Here is a 13,229-nt window from a genome sequence, read left to right on the forward strand (position 1 = left end):
CTGGGCCCTTTTTAACTGGCATAAGCTGATCCTGGTCAAGTCACATGGTCAGAAAGAAACCAAGGCCCTAATCATAATAGGATAGACTCAGTCAGTATTTCGTCATGAGAATCTCATTAAACATCAGTTGACTGTCACATCAAACTAGAACAATGTTCTTGTACTAGTGGTCTGTTAAGTTTGTTAAGCTCTGAGGGTCATAGCGATGACAAATATACTCTGTGGCATGAATACAATGTCCATCACATGACAGTTCCTCACGTAACAACTAGGAAATATGAAGCAAAAGGCTGATTTGGAATGAAGAAGAAGAAGACATGCCTCTCTAACCTGTAGTTTACCTACCGCCCTCTGTTTTAATCTATGTATCTATTTTACTATGTAAACTGGCTACAGCCAAGAGACAACCAATGGAATTGAGTTGATTAGCATGCTGGACACTGGTTGGTGGATATGTTCTGAGATACAGGGCCAGAATATGTTTAAAAACACAGATGTTTCCTCCGGAAAGTGCAGCGGTCATGAGGACCATGAAGATCCTGGGCGGTGTTCTGATACTCTCCCTGATGTTGGCAGAGACCACATTGGGCGACATTCAGAAGAGAGTCGTCGGGGGTAACACGTGCAGTCCCACTGAAAGGCGATACCATGTCCGTTTGACAGCTAGAAATCCATCAGACAAATTGGAAAAGGTCTGCGGCAGTTCTCTGATCACCAACAAGTGGCTTCTAACCGCCGCTCGCTGTTGGCCTGATGGACAAGAATGGAAGATGTATGCAGAAGTAGGTGGACATCCAGGCCCTGTGAAACCTCAAGTAGAAATCAAACAGAAGACAATACGTAGAGATAAGAAAGGAAAAACCCATGACATCATGCTACTGCAGTTACCAACTCCTGTTCCGGGAGCTGTTCCGGGTCCTGGGGTTGATCCAATCCCTCTTGGTGATTGTACAAAAATTCTTTCTAATTTTAGGGGGAAGACATCTAAACCAAAAGAGTTCCAAACAGTTCAGATTGCAGGCTATGCTGCCACTCCACCTGCTGCACCTGAAGCTGGGGAACCTGATGCTGAGGAACCTGCTGCTGGGGAACCTGCTGCTGAAGCCCCTGATGCTGCCAACACCAAAGTCCTACATTGTGCAGAGCTGGATGTTATGAAATGTGACGCCTCCGTGGCAAAGTCCCATCAAGACATCTTCTGTGCACAACGTGCCGGAGTGGAAACCTGTAGCGGTGACTCTGGGACAGGTGTGGTGTATAAGAACCAGCTCTATGGTGTCTTCATAACTGAGGACACTGGTGAAGAATGTTCTGCAGCGGCACTCATCATGGATGTCTGCGAGTACAAAGATTGGATAAATAAGATAATTGGCAAGTAAAGAAGAAAACGGACAGTTTTGATTTGATTAACAGCAAAAGCTGATTATTGTATCCTAATAAACCATAAAATAGTTCCCAGATTAACTCAATGTCATTGGTCATTATTGTTATAACTGTAGTGTGTTAATCCAGGATGTTGATAGTTTATACCCCACCCTAACTGTCTCCATGCTTGTTATAACTGTAGTGTGTTAATCCAGGATGTTGATAGTTTATACCCCACCCTAACTGTCTCCATGCTTGTTATAACTGTAGTGTGTTAATCCAGGATGTTGATAGTTTATACCCCACCCTAACTGTCTCCATGCTTGTTATAACTGTAGTGTGTTAATCCAGGATGTTGATAGTTTATACCCCACCCTAACTGTCTCCATGCTTGTTATAACTGTAGTGGGTTAATCCAGGATGTTGATAGTGTATATCCCACTGTAACTGTCTCCATGCTTGTTATAACTGTAGTGGGTTAATCCAGGATGTTGATAGTGTACATCCCGCTGTAAGTCTGTCTGCCGGGACACACGAAGGCTGGTATTCAATCAAAGGTGTGTCGTTGACATCCCACTGTAACTCTGTCTGCCTGGACACACGAAGGCTGGTATTCAATCAAAGGTGTGTCGTTGACATCACACTGCGCTATCCACAATACGCCATTTAATTAAAAGCAATTTCACTGATGTTTGCAGATATTGTGTTCACAGTTAATGCTGCAGATGTTGGCTCAAACGTAAATGACCTTTAAAAGTCATGTGCAGCGTGACTGTTGTCAATGCACTTTGGGTTGAATCTCTGTCTTAACCAACACACTGCCTCTGGACATTCACCAGCAACACATTAACTAGGACACTACTTCATTAAAATAATGAATGAACTAAATATACATTTAACACTAATAAGCCTTTTGCTGTTGACGATTAACATGATTGGTTCTGGAATAATCTGGTTGTTGTTTGTTCTATGATATACAAAAATGAGTCCAAAATGGCACCCTATTTCTTATTTATTGCACTACATCTGACCAGGACCCAGTGCACTACATTTGACCAGGTCCCATATGTGTCTGGTAAAAAGTGTACTATATAGGGAGTGCCATTTTGGACATTGCCATGTTCTGCCAGACTTATAGTACAGCACCGTGACATGTATCTGTAGCTGTGAGTAAAACATGTCTCCCTGCATAGGGAGAATCCCCATAAGCACTGAGGTGAAATCAGACTGAATCGGGTTGTTTGAGGCTACTCAAGCTGTAACTGACAGACACAATCAATTCCTGATGAAAAAGTCAACATAAAGAGGTAGAATTCTAAACAAAACGTTTGGCTGAGGTAAGAGGCTAAGCTTGCTGATTCTCTACCCTTTTCCAAAAGTGTGCACTTGTTCCCTCCCACTCATGCATTTAAAAACATTGGATTGGTGCAACCATGGCTGGAGGAAGTTCCTCACACCAGTCCATTCCTTTTAAATCCACGAGGAAAGTGTACAAGTGCACAGTTCGAGAGAAAGGTAGAGGATTGGACTGTAGCCTTTGATTCAGTCTAACATCCTTGAGCCAAACAAACAAACAGACCTGGTCCATATCCACAAAGCGTCAAGAGTAGAAATGCAGATCTAGGATCTGTCCATATGGTCCTATTCATTATGATCTAGAGGTCGAAACTGATCCTCGATTAGCACTCATACCCCATTGCACTTTATGGATATGGGCCCAGGTCCGTGGATTACCAGACCCGTGCCTGTATGGACCATGAGCTGTTACTGCTCAGTGGGCACGGCAGGGGCCGGTGTGTGTGTGAAAGAGAAAGATGCGCAAGCAGAGAGAGAGAGAGAGAGAACAAAAAACTATACATACTTCGGCCAAAACATCAGTGCCACAGGTAACTTCCACAAAGCTGAGAACGATCTGAGAGACAAGGCAAGAAGGGTCTTCTATGCCATCAAAAGGAACATAAATTCGACATACCAATTAGGATCTGGCTAAAAATACTTGGACCAGTTAAAGAACCCATTGGTCTTTATGGTTGAGACTCTGCATGCAGAATTCTTCGAAAATATCATCGATGTACAACGTAAATCACCAAATAATGCCTGCAGAGCAGAATTAGGCCAATACCCGCTAATGATCAAAACCCAGAAAAGAGCCGTTAAATTCTACAACCACCTAAAAGGAAGCTATCCCATAACCTTCCATAACAAAGCCATCACCTACAGAGAGATGAACTTGGAGAAGAGTCCCCTAAGCAAGCTGGTCCTGGAGCTCTGTTCACAAACAGACCCCACAGAGCCCCAGGACAGCAACACAGTTAGACCAAACCAAATCATGAGAAAACAAAAAGATAATTACTTGACACATTGGAAAGAATTAACAAAAAAACAGAGCAAACTAGAATGCTATTTGGCCCTAAACAGAGAGTACACAGAGGCAGAATACCTGACCACTGTGACTGACCCAAAAATAAGGAAATCTTGACTATGTACAGACTCAGTGAGCATAGCCTTGCTATTAAGAAAGGCTGCCGTAGGCAGACATGGCTCTCAATAGAAGACAGGCTATGTGCACACTGCCCACAAAATGAGGTGGAAACTGATCTGCACTTCCTAACCTCCTGCCAAATGTATGACCATTTTAGAGACACATATTTCCCTCATTACACACGTTTAGCTATTTGCACATCATTACAACACTGTATATAGACATAATATTACATTTGAAATGTCTTTATTGTTTTGGAGCATTTGTAAGTGTAATGTTTACTGTTCATTTGTATTGCTTATTTCACTTTTGTTTATTACCTACTTTACTTGCTTTGGCAATATAAACATATGTTTTCCATGGCAATAAAGCCTCTTGAGAGAGAGAGAGCGAGAGAGAGAGAGAGCGAGAGAGAGAGAGAGAGAGAGAGAGAGAGAAAAAAAAAATCATAATTTCCTTCTCTCCCTCACGCAGTCCAACCACTCCATACTTCACCCAAGTATACTGGTTTGTGGTGGGTGGGATTACTTCCATGTGTCCACTAAATCTAAATATTGTTCAGTACCCCTGGCGACCTTAAATGAATCTCCTGTCGTACAGCCTTAATAAAGTCAATGGTGCAGTTCCAATCCACCCCTCTTATCCAGAGACTTACAGGAGCAATTAGAGGTAAGTGCCTTGCAAAAGGGCACACCGGCTTTTCACCTAGTCGGCATGGGGATTCGAACCAGCGACCTTTTGGTTACTGGTCCAATGCGCTTAAAGGGAATTTTCTGAATTGCATCATCTCCAGCACCACCCCAACATCAACATATGTGAAAATAGCGAGTTTCTATGTTTTGTAGTCAAAAAGATAGAGGAAGATAAGTGTTTCGATATTCGAAGCAAAATATGATTCAGAACATAGAGCCTGTTCCTCTCTATCTTTCTTCCTAGGTTCCTGCCTTTCTAGGGAGTTTTTCCTAGCCACCGTGTTTCTACATCTGCATTGTTTGCGCTCTGGGGATTTATGCTGATGTATAAAGGGCTTTATAAATACATTTGATTGAATGATTTAAGTATTTTAATGTATTATGTTTGGTTCTCTACGACATAATTGTAACGACGTTCGTCTGAGGAAGAAGGAGAGGACCAAGGTGCAGCGTGCTACGTGTTCATGACTTTTAATAACACTGAACACTAGAACAAAAAATAACAAAACGGAACAAACGAAACAGTCCTGTCTGGTGCAGACACAAAACAGAAAACAACTACCCACAAAACACAAAACACAGGTGGGAAAAGGCTACCTAAGTATGGTTCTCAATCAGAGACAACGATAGACAGCTGCCTCTGATTGAGAACCACACCCGGCCAAACACATAGAAATAGACAACATAGAAGAACAAACACATAGAATGCCCACCCCAACTCACGCCCTGTCCAACCAAAATAGAGACATAAAAAGGATCTCTAAGGTCAGGGCGTGACAATAGTGGCAAACCTCTCCTGTCGAAAAGATTTTGTGTCCTTTGGAGTCTTCTGCACAACTCTATTCCTCAAAGATAATTTGCATAGAAAGGGACCAGACAAGGCACTAACTGCCAAGTACATTAAATTAACTTGTCTCACTGAAGTTACAAATGTTTAATTTATTCAATTGTACTTTATTTTCATCCACAGGGCAGAAATTGCACACTGATTACAAAAATACTGTAATCATTTACAGATACTTTTGAAAAACTAGATTACAGATAGTTAAAAAAAGGCGCAAATTTAAGTTTGTTCCACCTGAGCGAGTCTGACTACAATATGATGACACACCAAATGTGTTTGATGGATCGTGGGAAAAGAGCAGGAATAGGCTTTTGTAGGCTTCAGTCCAATGGTGCGACTGCTGTCGGCATCCAAAGATTATACAACTTGAATAAACGCTTGGAGGTAAAGATGACAGCAGTGGTGTAGTCTACGGCGATACGGATATAACTTATTATTGATATCTACATATTGTAGCGCATTGATGTGAATCACGCTGCTGCTCTCTCATTTAGCTATTTGCGCCTTGCGGATTGTGGTTGTTGTGGATGGCTGTTCACAAATCTAAATGTGTTTTTGAACCCAATAATGGTTTAATGCAATTAATTAAGCTGCCTATCAATCATTGTTTTTGAAGGCAGTGGACAGCCAGTGAAAGATGCGCTTTTGCAACAGCTGCATAGTGCGGATCCCAGCCTATGGAATAAAAGTGGGGCTTTTATTGCACAATCTAATTCATGCTGATAAAGAAAATAATGCTCAAACGCGCACACTTCTGATAGACTTAAAGGGGCAATATGTAGTTGCTACATCCATAAAAAAAAAAATATATTATATATATTAATGTAAAGATATAATTTAATCGTATTATTATATGTAGTAGAAGGTGATGGGTTAGAAGAAGCCCACATAACCAACCCATAAAGTAAAATTGAACATCCATATATGGCCAGCTATGTAAACTGTAACATTGGTTTATCCGGCAATAGATGTTGTTCAATTGGTAACATGCATTTCTGTCTTCTTCTAATGCCTCATAAGGCCAGGCACCACAGGCTAATAGGGATTGTTTTCTTTACTCTCATCAGACTGAAACTTTACCAGTTGAAAGTATACAAAAATACAAGCTATTATTGTATTACAAGTTTTATTTATTTTAAAATGTAAATATGCAAATGAGGCAAACCGTCCGTAAATATGAGCTAATATGCATATTATGATAATCTGTTTTTCAACACATTGCTTCAAGGCAGAATGTTTTTGTTTTGTTTTATTTTGATAAGACACTCAATGACCAGACTTTTACAGATCAGTTTATCAAAATATTGTAATTTCACGGAACTATTTAAAAAACACTATTCACATTTTTGACAGATGCATATTTTGCAGATATTTACACATAAAATGACACTTAAAATCAAAACTTCAAAAGATATAAAAAAAGAAAGTCTGACTATAAGACCTAAGAACCTGTGTGTGGAGTAATGAGAATGTACGTTCTATGAAGACTGAGAAAAATGAATTGGTGCACCGGGAACATGTTCTTTTGAGAAATTGGCCGATATAGGCTAATGCAATTAAAATGTACTTTCCATAAATATGACCATATATGTCACATTAATTAAATTAATTAAACTCTTATATTAATTAAACTCTTATTCATATATCACTTCTAAACTGACAAATGGACATCAATATACCTTTTACAAATACATTAGCACGGTAAGTACATTTGTTTCAAGCAGAAGAGCATATGCTTTGAATACTGGTCAGTTGTCAAATATCCAGTTTTGGGCAAATTCTCATATCACTTTGCTCAATTTGTCACATACAAGGATTTTGTATGTCTGTTGAAATGTGCAGGTCATTAATCAGCTATGCCTGCCCCTTATGTAAGGGCCTTGTTGCTGGTGACGCTTTACTTTCTTGACTGTGTCATGGGACCTGCGCCTACGCTTGGCACACTACATTGAAGCAGCATCAGCTCCCCTCTGATTGCTCCAGTGTCACCAAAGTGCTGTCAAGCCTACATTTGTTCATCACATTTGTTATAGCAGTGGATCCCTCATTGAACGTGGCTACTGCCATACTGGCTGCTCCGGTTTAAACGCGGTTTAAACTTGCTCAGCCCATCACCGGCGCTCAGGCTGGTCCCAGCCTTTTGGCGCTCCTTGGTGTCCGGCGCTGTTGCTGTGCAGATTACGCTCCCACACCCTGGAGACTGGGGCCAGACAGTTCTGTAACATAGTTTGAGCTATTTGCACCTGCATAGAAAGCATACTGTTCTCGCTCAAGGTTAACCACAGCTTCTCAGCACACTATCTGGGGCAAAATGTTACTTCCAGCACATACACACAGACACCCAGGCGCCCAGGCCAACAGTTGCTAATATTATATCACATGTGATATAGTATTGGGTTATAGTGCAATAAACACAGATCCTCACAGGGCTACCGGCTTTTCCTCCTCTACCCTGTACTGCCACTGCCTCGATCCGCGGATCAGGCACATCCTTTCTTTCATTCACTGCTTTTCTTGCATTGGCTAACTGAGATCGCCTATTTTTATTCACATACTGTAGGTATATTCTTCGAGATTTTCTAATTTTGTCTCCCTTTACATTGATTCTTCGCGCGAGGCATTTTAACCAATCAGGTTGCCGGAAAGGGCCTTTAAATGCCAGTAGCCAATCGGATGTCAGGAAATGACTCATCTTTCAGCCTGAAGCACCACGTATACAACGGATATAGCCATGTATGGACTAGCTAACGATATGCTCCGGAAAACAAGCTTTTGATATACAATTCAACATGGAAAGTTACAAAAAATAGCGGTTGAAGTTCTACATGAAACATGCTATCAATAACGACATTTATGGTAGGTGTAGATGACGGAGTTGGGATAAAATGAAACAAATAAAGTATTTATATACATTATTGCCGATTTATTTGTGCATTTTATGAAAGTATGGAAGTTATATTTGCAAAATATCCCAAAATCTGAAAATTGTCAGATGGAAGCAAAATCACAATTTTTGCCTGTGGTGCCTGGCCTTAAGGGGAAAGTAATCTAAAGTAACTGAATGTAATCAGACTATGTTACTGAGTTTGGGTAATCCAAAAATTATGTTAGTGATTACAATTTTGGACAGGTTGTAACGGTCGTTGGATGAAGAAGGATCGGACCAAAGCGCAGCGTGGTAAGTTTTCATGCTTTTTAATGAAACTGAACACTAATAACAAAATAACAAAGAAAATAACCGAAACAGTCCTGTCAGGTGCAAAACACTAAACAGAAAATAACTACCCACAAAACACAGGTGGGAAAAAGCTGCCTAAGTATGATTCTCAATCAGAGACAACGATAGACAGCTGCCTCTGATTGAGAACCACACCCGGCCAAACACAAAGAAATACAAAACATAGAAAATGAACATAGAATGCCCACCCAAATCACACCCTGACCAAACCAAAATAGAGACATAAAAGCTCTCTACGGTCAGGGCGTGACACAGGTAACTAGTAACATTTACATTTACATTTACATTTAAGTCATTTAGCAGACGCTCTTATCCAGAGCGACTTACAAATTGGTGCATTCACCTTATGAAATCCAGTGGAACAACCACTTTACAATAGTGCATCTAACTCTTTTAAGGGGGGGGGGGGTTAGAAGGATTACTTTATCCTATCCTAGGTATTCCTTAAAGAGGTGGGGTTTCAGGTGTCTCCGGAAGGTGGTGATTGACTCCGCTGACCTGGCGTCGTGAGGGAGTTTGTTCCACCATTGGGGTGCCAGAGCAGCGAACAGTTTTGACTGGGCTGAGCGGGAACTGTACTTCCTCAGAGGTAGGGAGGCGAGCAGGCCAGAGGTGGATGAACGCAGTGCCCTTGTTTGAGTGTAGGGCCTGATCAGAGCCTGAAGGTACGGAGGTGCCGTTCCCCTCACAGCTCCGTAGGCAAGCACCATGGTCTTGTAGCGGAAGCGAGCTTCAACTGGAAGCCAGTGGAGAGAGCGGAGGAGCGGGGTGACGTGAGAGAACTTGGGAAGGTTGAACACCAGACGGGCTGCGGCGTTCTGGATGAGTTGTAGGGGTTTAATGGCACAGGCAGGGAGCCCAGCCAACAGCGAGTTGCAGTAATCCAGACGGGAGATGACAAGTGCCTGGATTAGGACCTGCGCCGCTTCCTGTGTGAGGCAGGGTCGTACTCTGCGAATGTTGTAGAGCATGAACCTACAGGAACGGGTCACCGCCTTGATGTTAGTTGAGAACGACAGGGTGTTGTCCAGGATCACGCCAAGGTTCTTAGCACTCTGGGAGGAGGACACAATGGAGTTGTCAACCGTGATGGCGAGATCATGGAACGGGCAGTCCTTCCCCGGGAGGAAGAGCAGCTCTGTCTTGCCGAGGTTCAGCTTGAGGTGGTGATCCGTCATCCACACTGATATGTCTGCCAGACATGCAGAGATGCGATTCGCCACCTGGTTATCAGAAGGGGGAAAGGAGAAGATTAGTTGTGTGTCGTCTGCATAGCAATGATAGGAGAGACCATGTGAGGATATGACAGAGCCAAGTGACTTGGTGTATAGCGAGAATAGGAGAGGGCCTAGAACAGAGCCCTGGGGGACACCAGTGGTGAGAGCACGTGGTGCGGAGACAGATTCTCGCCACGCCACCTGGTAGGAGCGACCTGTCAGGTAGGACGCAATCCAAGCGTAGGCCGCGCCGGAGATGCCCAACTCGGAGAGGGTGGAGAGGAGGATCTGATGGTTCACAGTATCAAAGGCAGCCGATAGGTCTAGAAGGATGAGAGCAGAGGAGAGAGAGTTAGCTTTAGCAGTGCGGAGCGCCTCCGTGACACAGAGAAGAGCAGTCTCAGTTGAATGACTAGTCTTGAAACCTGACTGATTTGGATCAAGAAGGTCATTCTGAGAGAGATAGCAGGAGAGCTGGCCAAGGACGGCACGTTCAAGAGTTTTGGAGAGAAAAGAAAGAAGGGATACTGGTCTGTAGTTGTTGACATCGGAGGGATCGAGTGTAGGTTTTTTCAGAAGGGGTGCAACTCTCGCTCTCTTGAAGACGGAAGGGACGTAGCCAGCGGTCAAGGATGAGTTGATGAGTGAGGCGAGGTAAGGGAGAAGGTCTCCGGAAATGGTCTGGAGAAGAGAGGTGGGGATAGGGTCAAGCGGGCAGGTTGTTGGGCGGCCGGCCGTCACAAGACGCAAGATTTCATCTGGAGAGAGAGGGGAGAAAGAGGTCAAAGCACAGGGTAGGGCAGTGTGAGCAGAACCAGCGGTGTCGTTTGACTTAGCAAACGAGGATCGGATGTCGTCGACCTTCTTTTCAAAATGGTTGACGAAGTCATCCGCAGAGAGGGAGGAGGGGGGGGGGGGGGGAGGAGGATTCAGGAGGGAGGAGAAGGTGGCAAAGAGCTTCCTAGGGTTAGAGGCAGATGCTTGGAATTTAGAGTGGTAGAAAGTGGCTTTAGCAGCAGAGACAGAAGAGGAGAATGTAGAGAGGAGGGAGTGAAAGGATGCCAGGTCCGCAGGGAGATGAGTTTTCCTCCATTTCCGCTCGGCTGCCCGGAGCCCGGTTCTGTGAGCTCGCAATGAGTCGTCGAGCCACGGAGCAGGAGGGGAGGACCGAGCCGGCCTGGAGGATGGGGGACATAGAGAGTCAAAGGATGCAGAAAGGGAGGAGAGGAGGGTTGAGGAGGCAGAATCAGGAGATAGGTTGGAGAAGGTTTGAGCAGAGGGAAGAGATGATAGGATGGAAGAGGAGAGAGTAGCGGGGGAGTAACTGTATCGGATTACGTTGGGCGACATTCAGAAGAGGATCATCGGGGGGAAGGATTGTAATGACAACGAAAGGCTGTACCATGTGCGCATAGAATGGCAGGAAGGACAAGACCTTCATTTCCAGTGGTGGCTCTCTGATCAGCGACCATACATTAGAAAATAATCTACCCAAACCTGGTGGCATGAATACAATGTCCATCACATGACAGTTCCTCATGTAACAACTAGGAAATATGAAGCAAATATGAAGCAAAAGGCTTCATTTGGAATGAAGAAGAAGAAGACATGCCTCTCTAACCTGTAGTTTACCTACCGCCCTCTGTTTTAATCTATTCATCTATTTTACTATGTAAACTGGCTACAGCCAAGAGACAACCAATGGAATTGAGTTGATTGGCGTGTTGGATGCTGGTTGATGTGCACATTTTGAGTTACGGGGCCAGAATATGTTTAGAACAGAGGTATCCTCTGGAAAGTGCAGCGACCATGAAAACCATGAAGATACTGAGTGGTGTTCTTCTGCTCTCCCTGATGTTGGCAGGTACGTGTATTAACCATCTACTTTGTATGTCTCTGTTCCCTCTCCATTCTTTATTCCTTATGGAACCTTTTACTTTTCTTTACTTTACTTTTTATTTTGCTACAAAAGTTGTTTTATTTCCTTTATTACAATATTTGTCTTTCTAGTATAATACATTCTGCCTATTTTAATTTCTCACTCTCTGGTAATCTCTTCTCTCTCATTCAGATGCCACGTTGGGCGACATTCAGAAGAGGATCATCGGGGGAAGGATTGTAATGACAACGAAAGGCTGTACCATGTGCGCATAGAATGGCAGGAAGGACAAGACCTTCATTTCCAGTGTGGTGGCTCTCTGATCAGCGACCAGTGGGTTCTAACTGCTGCTCACTGCAGGCCTACTGAGAAGGAGATAACAGAACATCAATGGTGAGTGTACATGTGCACACCAGATAAAGGATGAAGGACTGTGAGAGCAGAACTGTTCATAATAGCATTTACTGTCACCATCAGATTGTGTGTGTGTGTGTGTGTGTGTGTGTGTGTGTGTGTGTGTGTGTGTGTGTGTGTGTGTGTGTGTGTGTGTGTGTGTGTGTGTGTGTGTGTGTGTGTGTGTGTGTGTGTGTGTGTGTGTGTGTGTGTATGAAAATGTATGCACTCACTACTGTAAGTCACTCTGGATAAGAGCGTCTGCTAAATGACTAAAATGTCAATGTAAAAATGTGTGTGTGACAGGGTTGGGGTCAATTCCTATTCATTTCCAGTCAATTCAGAAAATAAACCAAATTCCAATTCCACATGTTCCTTATTGAAAATCATTGAAGAGAATGGGAACAGGAATTTCAGAGTACTTCCAGAATTGGCAGGAATTGACCCCAACCCTGGTGTGTGAGAGAGAAAGAGAGAGAGAGAGCATTGAGAAAGTATTTTTTAAATGTTTTACTGCTATTAACATCAACTACTTTAAATGAACTGTGCTATACAACTGTTATTGACTACTGCTCTCTGTCAGGGATCCTCATGTGTATGTAGTACTGGGTGAACATCCACTGTTATTGACTACTGCTCTCTGTCAGGGATCCTCATGTGTATGTAGTACTGGGGAAACATCCACCCTCAGCCTCAGGTCAAGTCAAGTCTCCAGTAAGAATTGAAGTGGCTGATACACATGCTTATCCAGACCAGCATGACATCATGCTACTGAAGTTACCTGAATCTGCCAAGGAGACAACGATTACACCTGTCAAGCCTCCTGACTGTTTAACTGCACCTGGGTCACCTGGGTCACCTGGGTCACCTGGGTCACCTGGGTCACCTGGGTCACCTGTGTCACCTGGGTCACCTGGGTCACCTGGGTCACCTGGGTCACCTGGGCCTTCACCAGCCAAACAGAGGAAAGCAAGGGACAGTGGGTAGGGAATAACTCTACTTGTTTTTTTACTAAACGATTGCTGTTGCAAAACTACTTCTGCTATGGTGTGCACTAATTAATTAATATGACCCTGATGCCAAACAGGGATGAACAGTGAACTGATGAGAAGAAAATAC

General features: G+C 43.4%; 1 protein-coding gene across 1 annotated transcript; it reads left to right on the forward strand.

The window, feature by feature from the left end:
- Nucleotides 1–521: 521 nt before the first annotated feature.
- Nucleotides 522–1,379, forward strand: LOC120032435 (snake venom serine protease PTLE1-like). Its single transcript, XM_038978538.1, has 2 exons — nucleotides 522–772; nucleotides 974–1,379. The coding sequence occupies exons 1-2, from the start codon at nucleotides 522–524 to the stop codon at nucleotides 1,377–1,379; spliced, it is 657 nt and encodes a 218-aa protein (XP_038834466.1).
- Nucleotides 1,380–13,229: the final 11,850 nt, after the last annotated feature.

Source organism: Salvelinus namaycush, chromosome 39 (genome assembly GCF_016432855.1).
Source record: "Salvelinus namaycush isolate Seneca chromosome 39, SaNama_1.0, whole genome shotgun sequence".
Taxonomy (NCBI): Eukaryota; Metazoa; Chordata; class Actinopteri; order Salmoniformes; family Salmonidae; genus Salvelinus; species Salvelinus namaycush.